Raw genomic sequence first — 17,028 nt, 5'->3', positions numbered from 1 at the left:
CGGGTTGGTAAGACTCTCATAAGGGGAAAACAATATGCTAATAACTGCTTATGCCAAGCTATAATAGAGCAACAAATACTGTTGTGCTTTTTTAAATATCGTGTGTTGAGTGAACTTTGTGCATAGGAATCCTGCGAGCCTGTTACACCCCTGCATCACAACCACTCAAGTTAAGAAAAAAAGAAGGGTAGTTGTCATAGGTGACTCCCTTCTGAGGGGAACAGAGGGTCTGATATGCTGACTGGACCCAACCCACAAGGAAGTCTGCTGCCTTCCTGGGGCCAGAATAAGGCATTTTGCTAGGAAACTCCCTGGTTTGGTAAGCTCCTCAGACTATTACCTGCTATTGGTTCTCCATGTCAGCAGAGAAGAGGTAGCAAGGAGAAAACCAAAGGCTGTCAAAAGGGATTTCAGAGCCTTGGGGGGGTTGGTTGAAGGATGAGGTGCTCAGGTAGTATTTTCCTCGATCCTCTCAGTATCAGGGAAGAATACTGAATGGAACAGGCAGACCCAGCTGATCATCACGTGGCTCTGAGGCTGGTGTCATCGGTGGAATTTTGGCTTTTTTGATCACGGGATGATATATTCAGCACCAGGTCTGTTGACATCCAATGGCATTCAACTTGCTCAGAAGGGGAAAAGGGTTTTTGCTCAGGAGCTAGTAGGGCTGATTGACAGGGCTTTAAACTAGATTGGAAGGGGGAAGAGGGCGGTACCAAGCTAGTTAGTGATGAGCAACAGGTAGACTCACCAAAGTTGGAGGAGCGGCATGCTAGCGAGACTCCTGTCATGGTTTTAGCTGGAATAGAGTTGATTTTCTTCACTGCAGCTGGCATAGTGCTGTGCTTTGAACTTAGCATGAAAACAATGTTGAGATAACACACAGATGTTTTGGCTGTTGCTGAATAGTGCTTGTACTAGTCAAGGACTTTTCTAGCTTCCCATGCTCTGCCGGGTGCACAAGAAGCCAGGAGGGGAGGGGGCACAGCCAAGACAGCTGATCCAAACTGGCCAAAGGGTTATTCCATATCATGTAACATCATGCCCAGTATGTTAACTGTGAGGGGCTGGCCGGGGGAGGGAGGCAGCAATCGTGGCTCAGGGAGGGGCAGCGTTGGTCGGCGGGTGGTGAGCGGTTGTATCGCTTGTGTTTCTGTTTTTTTCTCCTTTTCCATTTTATTATATTATCATTATTGTAATTATTATTATAAACATTATTATTATTTTATTGTAATTATTAAACTGTGCTTATCTCAACCCACAAGTTCTTTTGCTCTTCCGATTCTCTCCCCCATCCCACAGGGGTGGGGGGAGTGAGCGAGTGGCTGCGTGGTGTGCAGTTGCCGACTGAGGCTGAACCACGACAATGCCTCAGCTGCTACATGTGGCAATGGGCACAAGGAGCTACACTTGAAGTATTTTTACACAAATGCACATAGCATGAGGAACAAGCAAGAGGAGCTAGAAGCCTTGGCCCAGTCCCAGAGGTATGACATCATTGGCATAAGTGAAAGTGGTGGGATGAGTCCTGTGACTGGTGTGCCATGATGGATGGTTACAGGCTCTTCAGGAGGGATAGGCAGGGCAGGCGATGCAGGGTGGGTGTCATTGTATGTAGTGGAGGAGCTGAAAAGCACAGAGCTTGCACTTGGCGATGGCACAATTGAGAGCCTCTGGGTAAGGATTAAGGGACAGACAAATAAAGCAGATGTTGTCATTGGAGACTACTATAGGCCACCCAGCCAGGAGGATGACACTGATGATTTGTTTGTTAAGGAACCAAGGAATGCCTCTAAGTCATCCACCCTTGTCCTTATGGGGGACTTCAACTTGCCAGATGTCAACTGGGAATACCACACAGCTGGGACAAACAGGTACAGAAGGTTCCTAAACCATCTGGATGACAACTTCTTGGTACAGGTTAGTACCAAGTAGGGAACCGACCAGGAAAGGTGCCTTCCTTGACTTGCTGCTTATTAACAGAGAGGATCTCGTGGGTGAAGTGGAGATTGGTGGCCACCTTGGCCACAGTGACCATGAAGCAGTCAAGTTTAAAATCTATGGTGACAGGAGGAAAACTGCCAGCAAGACCTCAACTCTGGATATGAGGAGAGCAGACTTCAGGTTGCTCAGGGAACTACTTAGTAAGGTCCCCTGGGAAAAAGCTTTTGAAGGTGCTGGGGTCCATCAGTACTGGTTGCTTTTTAAGTACTGCCTCCAAAGAGTGCAGGAGCAGGCAATTTCAAAGTGTAGGAAGTCAGGCAGGTGAGGCAAAAGGCCGGCTTGTCTGAGCAGGGACCTTCTTCTAGAAATAAGGAGAAAAAAGAAAGTACATGGCCAGGTGACATGGGAGGACTATAGGGATGCTGTTCACCACTGCAGGGAGGAAATACATGACTTGAAGCTGGCCAGTACTGTGAGGGACAATAAGAAGGGCTTTTTAAAATACATTAATGGCAAAAGCCAGGCCAGAAACAACACTGGCCCATTGCTTGATGAGAATGGTCACCTCACAAGCAGGGACATAGATAAGGCAGAGAGCTTTAATGCTTTCTTAGCCTCGGTCTTCAGCACTGATGTTGGGCTCAGGGACCCCCAGTGAACCATGACTGGGGGAATGATAAACTCCCAATCAACCCTGAACTTGTGCAGGACTTGCTGCTCCAGCTAGATCCCTATAAGTCGATGGGGCCTGATGGGATTCATCCAAGGGTACTTAAGGAGATGGGTGATGTCATAGTGAGACCTCTCTCAATGATTTTTCAATGCTCTTGGGAATCTGGAGAGGTCCCAGTTGACTGGAAGCTGGCAAATGTTGTCCCAGTCTTCCAGAAGGGCAACAGGGATGACCCCGGTAACTACAGGCCCATCAGTCTCACCGGATTTTACACCTGGGGCACGGCAACCCTGGATGTACATACAGACTGGGGAACGAGAGGCTGGAGAGCAGCTCCGCAGAGAGGGACCTGGGAGTTCTGGTTGACAGCAAGTTGAACATGAGCCAACAGTGTGACCTGGCAGCCAAGAGGGCCAACCAAGTCCTGGGGTGCATCAAGCACTGCATTGCAGCCGGTTGAGGGAGGTGATTGTCCCGCTCTGCCCCGCGCTGGGGCGGCCTCACCTTGAGTACTGTGTACAGTTTTGGGCGCCACAGTACATTAAGGATATAAAGCTACTGGAGAGTGTCCAGAGGAGGGCCACGAAGTTGGTGAAGGGTTTAGAGGAGAAACCGTATGAGGAGCGGCTAAAGTAACTTGGTTTGTTCAGCCTAGAGAAGAGGAGACTGAGGGGAGACCTCATCATGGTCTACAGCTTCCTCACAAGAGGAGGAGGAGGGGCAGGCACTGATGTCTCCTCTCTGGTGACCAATGACAGGACCCGAGAAAATGGCAGGAAGATGTGCCAGGGGAGGTTTAGGTTGGATATTAGGGAAAGGTTCTTCCCCCCAGAGGGTGGTGGAGCACTGGAACAGGCTCCCCAGGGAGGCAGTCACGGCACCAAGCCTGACGATATTCAAGAAGCACTTGGAAAATGCCCTCAGAGACATGGTATGAATTTGGGGTTGTCCTGTGCAGGGACAGCAGTTGTACTTGATGATCCTTATGGGTCCCTTCCAACTCAGGGCATTCTATGATTCTATAAAAATCTTCCTTTTAGCAAGATCTACTTGAGAGAGTTGCAAGCAACATAGATTAATATTTTTCAGATTTTCAGCAACATGCAAAGCACTCCAAACAAGTTTATACACACAAAGAACAAAATAACACGGTCTTAGTACAACCATCGAATTGTCTCACTGGTGCTTTTGCACTAATGCCAAAGAGGTGAATGCTACCTTCCTCACTGCCAGCAACAAGCAGATTGCCATCATCTCTGTATGTGGCACAATAAGCAGCATCTCTGAAGCAAGAAAACATTTTGATTGGTTCCTGAGAGCAACAACCATAAATGTGTATCTAGGAAAACAAGAAGACATTAAGTTCACTAATATAATGCCAGCTGAAGGACAACAACAGAAAAAACCTCCAAAAAGCCACTTACCCTCGAGTAGGCTGTGACAGCACAGTTACATGGAGGAACTGGGGAGAAGTCAATTTTATTTACTGCACCAAATTCTTTTATCTGAATAGGCGTCTAAAATAATTACGATAAAGATGATTAAATACATGTAAGTACGCCATGAAAAAGGAAAGCAACAAAAGAAAAATCTATTCTTTCTACAGAGAGCTCAAAATCCTATTTAGAGCCAAATTATTTTTTAAATAGAATGCTATTAATTTTCTCTTCTGCCAGGTTAATTCTGCTCTTATACTTTTTTCCAGTTCATGCACTACAACTGACCCATTAATTATGCATTTTATTTGAGGAAAAAACCTTATTCACTCATGCAAGTTTTAAAATACTTTGATTACTTCCACAAAAGCAGTAAAAAAAAAACTTAGGACAATAACTACGTCTGTTAATCCAATTTGGAGCACAAGTTAGCCTAGTTTCCTAGGAAATCATTTAATAAGTTTCAGGGCAGTATTAAAAAAAACTGCTTCTAACCGAAAGCCACAAGAGCAGTCCAGTTAACACACGAGACTGGTAGAAACGATGTGCAGACCCCGCACCAGTGACAGAGCGACATGGGCCCACACAGCTCCTGGCCTGCCGGCAAGCTGCCCCAAATCCCCACCCCCCCCGCCAGAGGGCTCCCTCCTACCCTGTAGCCCCACCAGTACAGCATGTCCTGCATGATCTTTTCTCTGAACTTGGGGAACGCCTGAACCACCACAGGCTTGTAACTGTCCATCACTGACTAGGAGCAGGGGGCCGCCTGGCAAGGCGAAGGCCTGCGCAGAACCTCCTCAGGGGGCCCCTGCCAAGCCATGCTCCTGCCTGTGGGCCCAGCCACGCGGACAGCTCGCTATGAGGGCTAGACAGGCCGAAGCGAGTCACACCACCTCATATAATATCAAATATTATCAAAATGTGTTCTTTATTATAGCAGATTCTAAATGGAAGCAGTTCTGTTGTTGAAGTTAGTAGTAATAGTAATATTATTATAGTGACTTCAAGACAGCCAACTTTGGCCTCTTCAAAGACCTGCTTGGAGGAATCCCATGGGCTAGGGGCAGGGGAGTCCAAGAGAGCTGGTCAGTATTCAAGGACCACTTCCTCCGAGCTCAAGATCAATGCATCCCAAGGAGGAAGACGTCAAGCAAAGGAGCTGGGAGACCCGCATGGACAACCAAAGAGCTTCTAGAGAAACTCAAATGTAAGAGGGAGGTTTCCATCATGATGAAAAAGGGACTGGCCACTTGGGAGGAATATAGGAACATTGTCAGGGCATGCAGAGATGCAACGAGGAAGGTGAAGACCTACTTGGAACTAAATCTGGCAAAGGATGTCAAGGATAACAAGAAGGGCTTCTTTAAATACATCAGCAGTAAAAGGAAGACTGGGGATGCAGTGGGCCCACTGCTGAACAAAGAAGGGGCCCTGGTGACCCAGGATGCAGAGAAGGCATAGTTACTGAATGCTACCTTTGCTTCAGTCCTCACTGCTAAGGCTGGCCCTCAGGCATCTCAGCCCCCAGAGGAGAGAGGACAAATTGGGACAAAGGAAGACTTACCATGGGTTGAGAAGGATTGGGTCAGAGATCACCTAGGCAAACTGGATCCTTGCAAATCCATGGGCCCGATGGGATGCACCCGTGAGTGCTGAGGGAGCTGGCGGATGTTCTTGCCAAGACACTCTCCATTATCTTTGAAAGGTTGTGGAGGACAGGAGAGATGCCCAAGGACTGGAGGAAAGCAAATGTCACTCCAGTCTTCAAAAAAGGCAAGAAGGAGGACCTGGGAAACTATAGGCCAGTCAGCCTCACCTCCATCCCCGGAAAGGTGATGGAACAGTTAATCCTGGAGGTCATCTCCAGGCATGCAGAGGGAAAGAAGGTTATCAGAAGTAGTCAACATGGATTCACCAAAGGAAGATCATGCTTGACCAACCTGATAGCCTTCTGTGATGGTGTGACTGGCTGGGTCGATGAAGGGAGAGCAGTGGATGTTGTCTATCTTGATTTCAGCAAGGCTTTTGACACTCTCTTCCATAACATCCTCATAAGTAAGCTTAGGAAGGAAGTGTGGTTTAGATGAGTGGACAGTAAGATGGCTAGAGAACTGGCTGAATGGCAGAGCTCAGAGAGCTGTGATCAATGGGGCAGAGACTGGTTGGAGGCCTGTCACTAGTGGTGTTCCCCAGGGGTCTGTACTGGGTCCAGTCCTGTTCAGCATATTCATCAATGACCTGGATGATGGGACAGAGTGTACCCTCAGCAAGTTTGCTGATGATACCAATCTGGGAGGAGTGGCTGATACACCAGAAGGCTGTGGTGCCATCCAACGAGACCTGAACAGGCTGGAGAGCTGGGCCAAGGGGAACCTGATAGAGAACTTGAGGAGAACACCAATCAATAACAAAAGTATGTATGACTAGTCACTCAAGCTCCACCTAAAACATAAAATAGTATAAAAATGACCCCAAGAGAGAGGGACATTAGGGAAGATACCATCATGGACTACTGGGATCGGTTGACAGGCTGAACCTCTCTTCTCCCCCATAGGGACGCCTATTGGGTAAGTCTCGAACACTTGGTTATACCAAATGATCCCCTGGGAAATTTAAAGAACAGGCTTGTTGTTTTGGAGGAACTGGTTGGATGGTCACATTCAGAGGGTAGTGGTCAACGGCTCAGTGTCCAGATGGAGATCAGTGACAAGTGGTGGCCCTCAGAGGTCCATATTGGGAATACTTTTTAATATCTTCATCAGTGACATAGACAGTGGGATCGAGTGTACCCTCAGCAAGTTTGCAGACAACACCAAGATGAGTGGTGCAGTTGACACACCAGGAGGACGGGATGCCATCCAGTGGAACCCAGACAAGCTTGAGAAGTAGGCCCATGGAAATCTCATGAGGTTCAACAAGGCCAAGTGCAGGGTCCTGCACCTGGGTCGGGGCAGCCCCCTGATATCAGTACAGGCTGGGGGATGGAGGGATTGAGAGCAGCCCTGCAGAGAAGGACTTGGGGTACTGGTGGATGAAAAGCTGGACATGAGTTGGCAATATGTGCTTGCAGCCTAGAAAGCCAACCGTATCCTGGGCTGCATCAGAAGAGGCATGGCCAGCAGGGCAAGGGAGGTGATTCTGCCCCTCTACTCCACTCTGGTGAACCCCCACTGCAGTGCTGCATCCAGCTCTGGAGCCCTCAGCACAAGAAGGACATGGACCTGTTGGAGCAGGTCCAGAGGAGGCCACAAAAATGATCAGAGGGCTGGAGCACCTCTCCTATCAGGACAGGCTGAGAGAGTTGGGGTTGTTCAGCCTGGGGAAGAGAAGGCTCCGGGCAGACCTTATTGTGGCCTTTCAGTACTTAAAGGCAGCTTCTAAGAAAGATGGGGACAGACTCTTTAGTAGGACCTGTTGTGATAGGACAAGGGGTAATGGTTTTAAACTAAAAGAGGGTAGATTCAGACTGGATAGAAGGAATAAATTTTTACCATGAGGGTGGTGAAACACTGGCACAGCTTGCCCAGAAAGGTGGTCGATGCTCCATCCCTGGAAACATTCAAGGCCAGGTTGGATGGGGCTCTGAGCAACCTGATCTAGTTGAAGATGTCCCTGCTCACTGCAGGGGGGTTGGACTAGATGACCTTTACAGGACCCTTCCAACCCAAACTATTCTATGATTCTGTGATTTAATTTATTGCCAATTAATAACAGAGTAGGATAATGAGAAATAAGAACAAATGTTAAAACAGCTTCCCCCCACCCCTTCCTTCTTCTTAGGCTCAACTTCTCTGACTTCTCTACCTCCTCCCCCTGAGTGGCACAAGGGGGACAAGAAAGCGGGGTTGTGGTCAGTTCCTAATGCTTTGTCTCTGCTGCTCCTTCCTCCTCACGCTCTTCCCATACTCCAGTGTGAGGTCTCACCCATAGGAGACAGTTCTTCACAAACTTCTCCAACGTGGGTCCTTTCCACAGGGTGCGTTCCTTCAAGAACAGACTGCTCCAGCATGGACCCCCCCATGGGGCCACAGATCCTGCCAGAAAACCTGCTCTAGCATGGTCTTCTCTCCGCAGGGTCACAGGTCCTGCCAGGAGCCTGCTCTAGCACAGGCTCTCCACAGGGTCACAGCCTCCTTTGGGCACATCCACCTGCTCTGGCATGAGGTCCTCCACAGGCTGCAGGTAGATATCTGCTCCACCATGGACCTCCATGGGCTGCAGGGAGACAACCTGCCTCATCATGGTCTTCACCATGGGCTGCAGAGGAATCTCTGCTCTGGTGCCTGGAACACCTCCTTCCCCTCCTTCTTCCCTGACCTTGGTGTCTGCAGAGTTGTTTCTCCCACATGTGCTACTACCATCACTGACTGGCTCAGCTTTAGCCAGCAGCAGGTCTGTCTTGCAGCCAGCTGGAACTGGCTCTCTCCAACATGGGGGCAGCTTCTGGTATCTTCTCACAGAAGCCACCCCTCCACTGCTATGTAAACCCCACACAACCATAAAGTAATTCTAGAATACAAGTCTATTATTACATAGTGTCTTAGGAAAACAGTGTATGTACTCTGACCTGCAAACACTGGGAATTCACCAATGAAATCTAAAATGCCCCATTATGCACTGAAGGTTTTTTTAGAAGCCAGTTTTCCAACACAGAAAAAGGAAGATGCTCTGCAGAAAAGACAGACCTTTTTTGACTGTTTAATAGTTATGGCCATTTTTTTCCCTGCTTTTCTGACAAAAAGCCACACCACAAAACTTATTTTTTATTGTATGCCAAAGTTCATCGAAGATGGGGTTTTGCTTGTATACAAGTTACTCAAAAATTGTGTCTAGGCAGAGATTCATTGGCAATCTGACTTATTTCAAAGCATAAGCTTGTTCAACCAGGCCACAAAAATAATATTGTGTACAAGCAATAACTGAAAAGAGAGCTGCAGGTTCAAGGAGTTTCCAAGTATTACAAATCTTGAGATCTCATCAGGAAATAAAGATTAAATCAAATAAAAGCAGTCACAATATAAAATAGCAGCTCCATGTAGCTTTTTCAAGTTTTAAATTTATTCAGAAAGTGTCACTTAGTTCAGTTTGCCTCATTCTTTGAGGCTTCATCGAAGTTTTCAACGAGCTCTAGAAAAAGAAAAATGTTGAAATTAAAGTTTGACCCACTTCTGCTTTGCCAATTCCCCCCCCAAAGTTCTACTTCATATCAAGTGCTTACAAGGCAAAAAAAAAAATCAGCTTATAAAATACAGAACAAATAACATTTAAGAGCTTCATGGTTCATTTTTCCTGTTTAAACAAGTATGTTTTAGATAGAATTGTGCTTTATAATGAACTAAGAGCATTTAACTTCACCATACCCACAAGTGATACTGAAAAAGTAGTTTCTTACCGCTCCTCTTATTGAATGTTAATTATCTTAGCCATAGCTATTACTCCTACACAGGACAAAAATGCTAGCTCAAACCAATGGTCATCTAAGTCTCACATGGTGTCTGAAAACAATGCCCACAGAAATTCTATAACAGTGACTAGTCAATACTCTTACTGTCCTTGGCCCAATCTTATGCTTGTTCTTACCTGGAACTTCATCATCATCATCATCACCAGTAGCAAGCGGTGCTTTTCCATCCACAGCTGCAAGAGCAAGCAGTTCAAAAGTATCAGTCAAGCATCTTGATTATCAGTCAAGCATCTTGATTACAAAGCTGATTTTCTTTGTGTTTTTTTTTTTTTAATATTATCAAAGAGTCTGAGCAAAACTGCAATGCTCTATCCAGTTCCCCTGTTGAATAAAAATCTACAACTAACCCTTTGTTACCAATAATGCTCAAACAGCCCAGGTGGAAAATGAGAAGACACATGCTAAACCAGTTTACTAGTCACAATCTTGATTCTAGATATATAGAGTGCCTTGCACGGTAATAATTTTCAGCTAAAAGTACAGAAACTGATTTTACAAATTTCTCTTAAAAGCAGCTTAGTTTATTGATTACTCAGTGGTTCTTGAGGCTTACATATTTGACAACATTAGCAAGTTATAAGGAAATCTTAGGATCTTATGATCCTAGACCTTCAAGGAAAACTAAGGTATAATTGTGAAGCTGCAGGTAGACACACATGACTAGAGGCACTTAAATAATGTATTGTTCCTTGGCAAAGTCAAAGGAATATGGAACTGGATGCACAGTTTTATACTTCGGTAGTTGAGGTGCAATAAAAGGAGCATGGCCAGCAGGTGGAGGGAGGTTATCCTCCCCCTCTATTCTGCCCTAGTGAGGCCACATCTGGAGTACTGTGTCCAGTTCCGGGCTCCCCAGTTCAAGAAAGACAGGAAACTACCGGAGAGAGTCCAGCAGAGAACTACCAAGATGATCAGGGGACTGGAGCATCTCTCTTATGAGGAAAGGCTGAGAGACCTGGGTTTGTTCAGCCTTGAGAAAAGGAGGCTCAGAGGGGATCTCATCCCCATGTACCAGTACTTAAGGGGCAGCTACAAAGAAGATGGAGACTCCCTTTTTACACAGAGTCACATGGAGAGGACAAGGGGGAATGGACACAAGTTGCTCTTGGGGAGATTCCGATTGGGCAGGAGAGGGAAATTTTTCACAGTGAGAACAGTCAACCATTGGAATAATCTCCCCAGGGAAGTGGTTGACTCGGCCATGTTGGACACCTTCAAGAGTCATCTGGACAGGGTGCTGGGCCATCTTGTCTAGACTGTGCTCTTCCTAGAAAGGTTGGACTAGATGATCCTTGAGGTCCCTTCCAACCTGTGATTCTGTGTGAATCTTATCAGTGCTTATAAATATCTAAAGGGTGGGTGTCAAGAGGATGGGGCCAGACTCTTTACAGTGGGGGGTTGGATGAGATGATCTCCAGAGGTCCCTTCCAACCCCTACCATTCTATGTTATTCTGTGAGGTAACCACATGTCCTGGTCCACATCTCTGCTGACTCAGTAATTTCTTAACTATTCCCATTATATTTGCCAGAGCTAGTGAGACTTAACCATATCCATTGTAGCAGAATGTGCTGGTTTTGGCTGAGAGTTAATTCCCCTCACTGTAGTGCCTGTAGTAGTTGGGGACCTTTCCAACTTCCCATACTCTGCCAGGTGGGCAAGAGGCTGGGAGGGGCAGGGCCACAGCCAAGACAGCTGACCCCAGCTGGTCAATGGGATGTTCATTCCATACCATGCGACACCATGACCAGTACATTAACCGGGGCAGTTGGTGCACAGGGGGGGCAGTTGCAGCTCAAGGACTGGTGGCGTTGGGGCAGTGGACAGTGAGCGGCTGCATCACATGCATTTTGTTTTAGTTGTTCATTCCCCTTCCCCCCACCCCCAGGTTTTGCACCTCTCTCATTGTTTTCCTTTCCATTGCATTATTGTTGTTGTTGTTATCATTTTATTTTAATTGTTAAACTGTTCTTATCTCAACCCACGAGCTTTACCCTTCTGATTCTCTCCCCCATCCCACTGGTGGGGGAGTGAGCGAGTGACTGTGTGGGACTGAGTTGCTGGCTAAATCACAACAGTCTTTGGTGTCCAACGTGGGGCTCAGAGGGTTTGAAATAATAACAGCTGCTGGTCACTAACACCTACTGCAAAAAATGAGAACATGGTGCTAAGATTGTTGTTGGTTTGTTTAGTCTGCTGTGTTCTGCTGTGATTAGTGATGTTTTGCCTAAGAAATTTCTATGCAAACACTGGTTTTCAGCTTTATATGGTACTTAGTTCCAGTAAAAACCCTTCGGATACCACCTTGTTGAGGCAATTATACCTCCCTCCTCTGAGAGATTTTATATGGAAGAAATACAGAATGGTATCTTTGCTACTGACATCTATGATGTCTCCACCTTTATTGCAACCACCTTTTTGCATTTTGAACATCCTTGGGCAGTTAGGATATACTTATTGTTGCTTTCTAATCTTAGTCAAAACCAAAACAACGTGCCCAGAAACTAACTTAAGAATATCATCCTGAGATCTGCCCCGAGGCTTGATAGTCACGAGTGGCAGGGCATGTGGGATAGCATGGGCAAATGCCTAGGGCAGTGGGCACCCCCAGTGTTTTGGAGTTTCACCCCCGAACAACTGCAGAATCCTGAAAAACTAGTAGAATATTTGGAGAAAGTATGTTGTCACCCTGGGAACTCCAGAGAGACACAGAAAACTGCAACGTGCTGGGGCCTGGCCCATGCGTACTGAGCCCTGTTCAACAGTATTCAGTGCTCCCAAGGGGAAGAGAATGTCTCTGGACTGAAAGGCAAAGTGACAGGTACTGTGGCCACTCCAACCCCGACAACAGGCACTGTGGCCGCTCAAACCTCCACATTAGGCACTGGAGCTGAACCAGAGAGTCAACCCATGCCAGTATCGGTAGCCCTCAGAAAGTAAGTAAGAAGACCGTACACACAGGACACACAGAATGATCCAAGTGTCAACAAGCCTGTCTTTCGCTCCCAATTCTCACCCTGTAGCAGCAGCACCTTTTCCAAACACCACATTCTTAAGTCCTTCCTCTACTTTTCCCACTCAGTTTTAGGGAGAAAAAGTGTTCAGGTTGTTTTAACTAATTTAAGGATGGAACAGGAAGTTGGTGTATCTCACTTAATGATAATGCCAGTCCTGTTCTACACATATAGAAATTATAACATATTTCCTTACAAATACTGTATAATTCCCTCTCAGCTATCAAAAAGCCCATGCAAGAAGAAATGCCTTCACCACACCTGCAAGGGAGCAAAGCAGTAGCAAGATGTCTGTCCTCAAGTCCCTCTCCCTGTTGTTTATGTTTCAATGGAAAGTGTCAAAACAGACATACTCAAAGTATATATTTTTTTAAAACCTAACTCTCCCAGAGTAACTCTACCTAGCTTTAATGAACCAAGTATGCCAAAATATGGTAGCCACACCAAGAAGTAAACTACCATTAAATCAAGCCTGGCTACAACTTTCTAGTCCTACACCAGCTGCAAGATATGCTGAGAAACAGGTGCCTCTGCTTTATTCTGTTATATTCATTGTTAGATTTGAGCTATAAATAAGATCTGAGAGTTCCATTCCTTTATAAGCATTTTATAACATGCTTGCAGACAGTAAGTGTGCAGTGAATTTCACCACAACTATACAAGTAAGCCACATGTCAGCTGCCAGCATGAAATGCATTAAAGTTTCAACTTACATTTTTTGGGTAGGGCTTCTGCCAATCTCCTCAGGCTGGTCAAACTGTCAGCTCCAAGCTGATTTAAGATGCTAGGAAGCATTTCTGTCAACTGCTTTGTCTCAGCATGGCCAGTGATAGTGAAAGTGTTAGCAGCCAGAGATGCCTGAACTTTAGGGTTATTGAAGTGAATGACTGTTCCTTGGTTGGTAAACATATTTACCTGCAAGAAAAAAAATATCCAGTATTTCAAACAGTTTAGCATGATTTTTCAATTTAACAGGAAACTAGCTGAAGTTCCTAAAGCTCAATAAAGACCTATTGATAATTTACAGACAAGTTTAAGATGTAACTTACCAGGAAATTCAGTTTGATACATTTTTTTATTTCTGTATTAGAAAAGCATTTTTTCCTTTGAAGCAATTACCTCTTCAATTCCAGAAATATTGTTGACGCCCAGTTTCTTCAAAGAAAACTGAAGTTTCTTGTCATCTGCTGTAGCTGTTCTATGAACAACCTTCTTCTTTCTGCGGGCAGTACCCTTTGCAAAAACAATTTATAAATTAATATTTAAATAGTTCTTCACAAACTCTAATCCTCATGGCCATATAACTACTCTGCAGCCATCTACAAAACAACTTTGTATACAAAGTTCTATTTCTGTATTACAGCACATACAACCCCACTCCTCCAACTGCACTGCAGCAGTCTTTCCCTTGCTATAAAGCAAGCTTTGCACATTTGTCACAAGTGTGACATTTTAGGAAGCAAGGCACCAGAGAACCTTTATTCCACAATTCTCATGAGGATTCTGCAGCATCCTACTTAGAAAAGAAAAACTGCAAGTTTACCCTTGTCTGTTACCACAGGCATAAAACTGAAGACTGAGCAGTTTTCAGTAATTTCTGAAGCCCATTAATTTTTCCTTAGATCATATTTCTTAAGTTGTAGCCAAATTTTGATAATAAAGAGTCAGAGACTATGAAGTTATCAACATATCATTAGCAAATGAATATGAGAAAACCCAAAACACTCTCTTTCTTTTAATTCCAAATAGACATCTCCATCTGATGGACTTACACATACAAATTTGAAGAACACTTATTTTCCAAAAATATTTTAATATATTTTTAAAAATACTTCTACATAATATTCCAGACCACCCCTGTTCAGAAAGCAAAAAAAGAAAAGGTTAGGTTGCCCTACAGACACAGAGCTCTAGAGTTCTCCAGGGAAATAACTGTCCCATATTAGAATATACCTATAACTATGAAAAAGAAGAAAGTGTCATTTTTATACTTCCTTGCACAATCACAAGGCTTCAGTAAAATTTGACATAAAAATGTCTAGAAATAGGTGAAACTAAACTCCTTTTTGACACACTACTAAACTAAGTTCTCTTACTCTAGTTGCCCATCTACTACACGTTAGCAATAAGAAAATGTGTTGCTGCCTAGCTGTATAAATGGCTGCAATACCTTTTGAGCCAACTGGTAGAAGTTCGAAAACTGGCTGGACACTAACACCTCTAACATAATCCAGTTACAAACATTAATAGACAAACTCACATGAAACTAACATTTGGAAGACTGCAGCTCAAAAGTTTAGTTGTTTGTCTAGAAAGCTTGTTCATTCCCTGCTACTGTCAGGTTAGCACACACAGCGATTTGAAAACTACTAAGATTACAGAAATGACTTAAATTAAGTACCTTGACTATGCAGTAACTGGACCACATAAGGGTTATGTTAAGTCTCTCTGGACAAAAGACCTCAATAAATTTCAAAAAAGGATGTCTTGAATCAAAGGCTATATAGGAACATGTATCCCCTTTTTACCCATATTAAGTACAGATATCAAACCAAGCAATAAAAATTTAATTTAAATGAACAGCTGCTGCTTTCAACTCCACAGATTTAAGCTTCTAAAGATTACAGGGTTTTAGTACGCAAATTCCATGCTGAGACATGCTGTTCACACCCCTCTACCTTTATATTAAAGAGGAGGGGGTACAGCAGGCCACAAATGGAATGCTACAGACTCATCTGCCAGTCCTCTAAGAAGGTCTGGAAAAAATTACATGACATTTAGCTGTATCAACATCCTACACAAAAATATAAAATTTCACATAATGAAGTACTACGATAGTCCTCCACCTAAATATAATATTTAGCTTGTTTTTAAGATTTGCAGCCTTGCAGCGTCATGAAAATCTTCCAGCAGAGGCAATGTGCAACCTTTTCTCACAAGGAAGAAAAAAAGAACAGTACAGTAACAAACATTAAAAACCTCTATAGTCAATACATACACGCTGGTAACATGCACATAATCATCAATATAATACAGCAGTTCTCTACTTAAATAGTAACCCATACAAAGAATACACAAAAATCACCAAGCCAGTTAATTACTGGATTAACCCCAGTTTAAGGCTGCCTAAATCTCCAGCTAAAAGCAAAAACTTCAACACAGGAATGAAAGCTACTGGAAGCTCTGTCAGCCAGAGTTACGTTAAATAGCTTGTATTCTAAAATATTGTGTGTATGTTTCTTCAGGTATAAAAAAAAATTACTAACAAATTCTGGCCTTAAAACTGAAACTGTAATTAAAATGTTTACTAGTATACAACTACATTCAACATACTTTTTTATTTTCAGATTATAAGCAATCACACAGCTAGATATATTCAGATGTCATAATAAAAAGGTCTTCTGAGCACGTTATTCTACAATGATAAGAGTATGGCAAGTACAGAAACTCCAGCTTTGCTCTAAAAAGTAAGAAAAGAGCCATGGGCATCTTAAAGATTTGTGATGAGAATTTAGAACATAGCCCTCTCTAATCTGTTATGAAAACTATACCCGAGATCACTTGCTGTAAGGTCTACTTACTTCAAATGTTAAGTGCCTTCTAATATAGCCTATACAAGAATATTGGCTACAAATCAACTATAACATAACAAACCCAAATAGAAGAGGCCAGAGGTTCAGCTCCTACATTCTGCTTCTACTGAACTGACTAGAGATCCCTACAGCAGTGCAGCTTCCCCCGAGAACAGTCCAGCCAAGCTGAGAGTCCTTAGGGCTGCTCCCCACCCGACTTTTCAGGATCCCGCGTCCTAGGCCCAGTGTGTGGGCAGAGACACACAATCCCGAGGGCAGGGAAGGGACTCCTACCTTGCCACCGATGCGCACTTGGGCCTGGAGCTTAGCGAGCTTTTCTTGGTTCATGATCGTTTCCTTCATCTGCAGAAGCAACATGAGCGCCAGTGGAAAGCGGATCAGGAAGCACCCAGCGGCGCAGGCCACAGCAACGCGGGCCTGGCAGTAAAGTAGGTGAGCACAAGGGGCTCCGCAGCTACCCCCTCACCACACTCACACTCCACCCCGCCCCGGGGCGGGAGGACGCCACAGCCCTGCTGGGGGGGGTGGATTCTGCTCGCAACGCCGCCGAAACTCAGCTCAGCTCGGCTCGGCTCGGCTCAGCTCAGCTCAGCTCCCCTCAGGCCCGGCCCAGCCCAGCCCATAACCTCCTTGCCTTGCCTTCCACCAACCACCACCGCCGCCCACCGACCCGCAGCCCTCGGCCGCGCAACAAATTCCGCCCCAGACACCCCCCACCATCTCCCTTGTACCTTCTTGGGGCGGAAGCACCGGTACCGAAGCGGGAGAGAAGGGCTACGGGCGCGTGACTGGGACCGAGCACAACACGCGAAATGGAGCGAGATGGCGGCCGGGAGACATACAGTGCTACCGTCACCTAGGCCAGGAGGGGGCGCCCTCCGCGGACCGGGACCTGAAGAGGCGGA

General features: G+C 45.2%; 1 protein-coding gene and 1 long non-coding RNA gene across 3 annotated transcripts in view; one reads left to right on the top strand and one right to left on the bottom strand.

Annotated features, from left to right (window-relative positions):
- The window catches only part of LOC142049855 (uncharacterized), a 704,768-nt gene that overhangs the window by 79,785 nt on the left and 607,955 nt on the right, over positions 1-17,028 (top strand). The window lies entirely within an intron of this gene.
- On the bottom strand, positions 8,723-17,009 carry LOC142049440 (transcription factor BTF3-like). Of its 2 annotated transcripts, none has more exons than XM_075077161.1 (6): positions 16,855-17,009; positions 16,397-16,465; positions 13,650-13,763; positions 13,244-13,445; positions 9,634-9,690; positions 8,723-9,180 (listed from the first exon to the last, which is right to left on the bottom strand). In XM_075077161.1, exons 2-6 carry the CDS (start codon positions 16,463-16,465, stop codon positions 9,134-9,136), a joined length of 489 nt encoding a protein of 162 aa, XP_074933262.1. In that variant the 5' UTR covers positions 16,855-17,009; the 3' UTR covers positions 8,723-9,133. The 2 variants fall into 2 exon arrangements, with proteins under 2 accessions (XP_074933262.1, XP_074933260.1); XM_075077159.1 differs by having other exon boundaries at positions 16,397-16,540; positions 16,855-17,000.

The sequence above is a fragment of the Phalacrocorax aristotelis genome, chromosome W (genome assembly GCF_949628215.1).
Source record: "Phalacrocorax aristotelis chromosome W, bGulAri2.1, whole genome shotgun sequence".
Classification (NCBI taxonomy): domain Eukaryota; kingdom Metazoa; phylum Chordata; class Aves; order Suliformes; family Phalacrocoracidae; genus Phalacrocorax; species Phalacrocorax aristotelis.
The sequence above is the reverse complement of the archived record's forward strand: the minus strand, read 5'-3'. Positions and strand labels throughout refer to the sequence as shown.

Bases quoted from the DNA above. Each gene is read 5' to 3' on its own strand.
- LOC142049440 (XM_075077159.1), bottom strand. From the start codon at position 16,480: ATGTTGCTTCTGCAGATGAAGGAAACGATCATGAACCAAGAAAAGCTC. The intron at 13,764-16,396 runs GTAGGAGTCCCT...GTTTTTGCAAAG, and splicing joins AAGTGCGCATCGGTGGCAAG to GGTACTGCCCGCAGAAAGAA. The intron at 9,691-13,243 runs GTAAGTTGAAAC...TTGCTCTTGCAG, and splicing joins AGAAGCCCTACCCAAAAAAT to CTGTGGATGGAAAAGCACCG.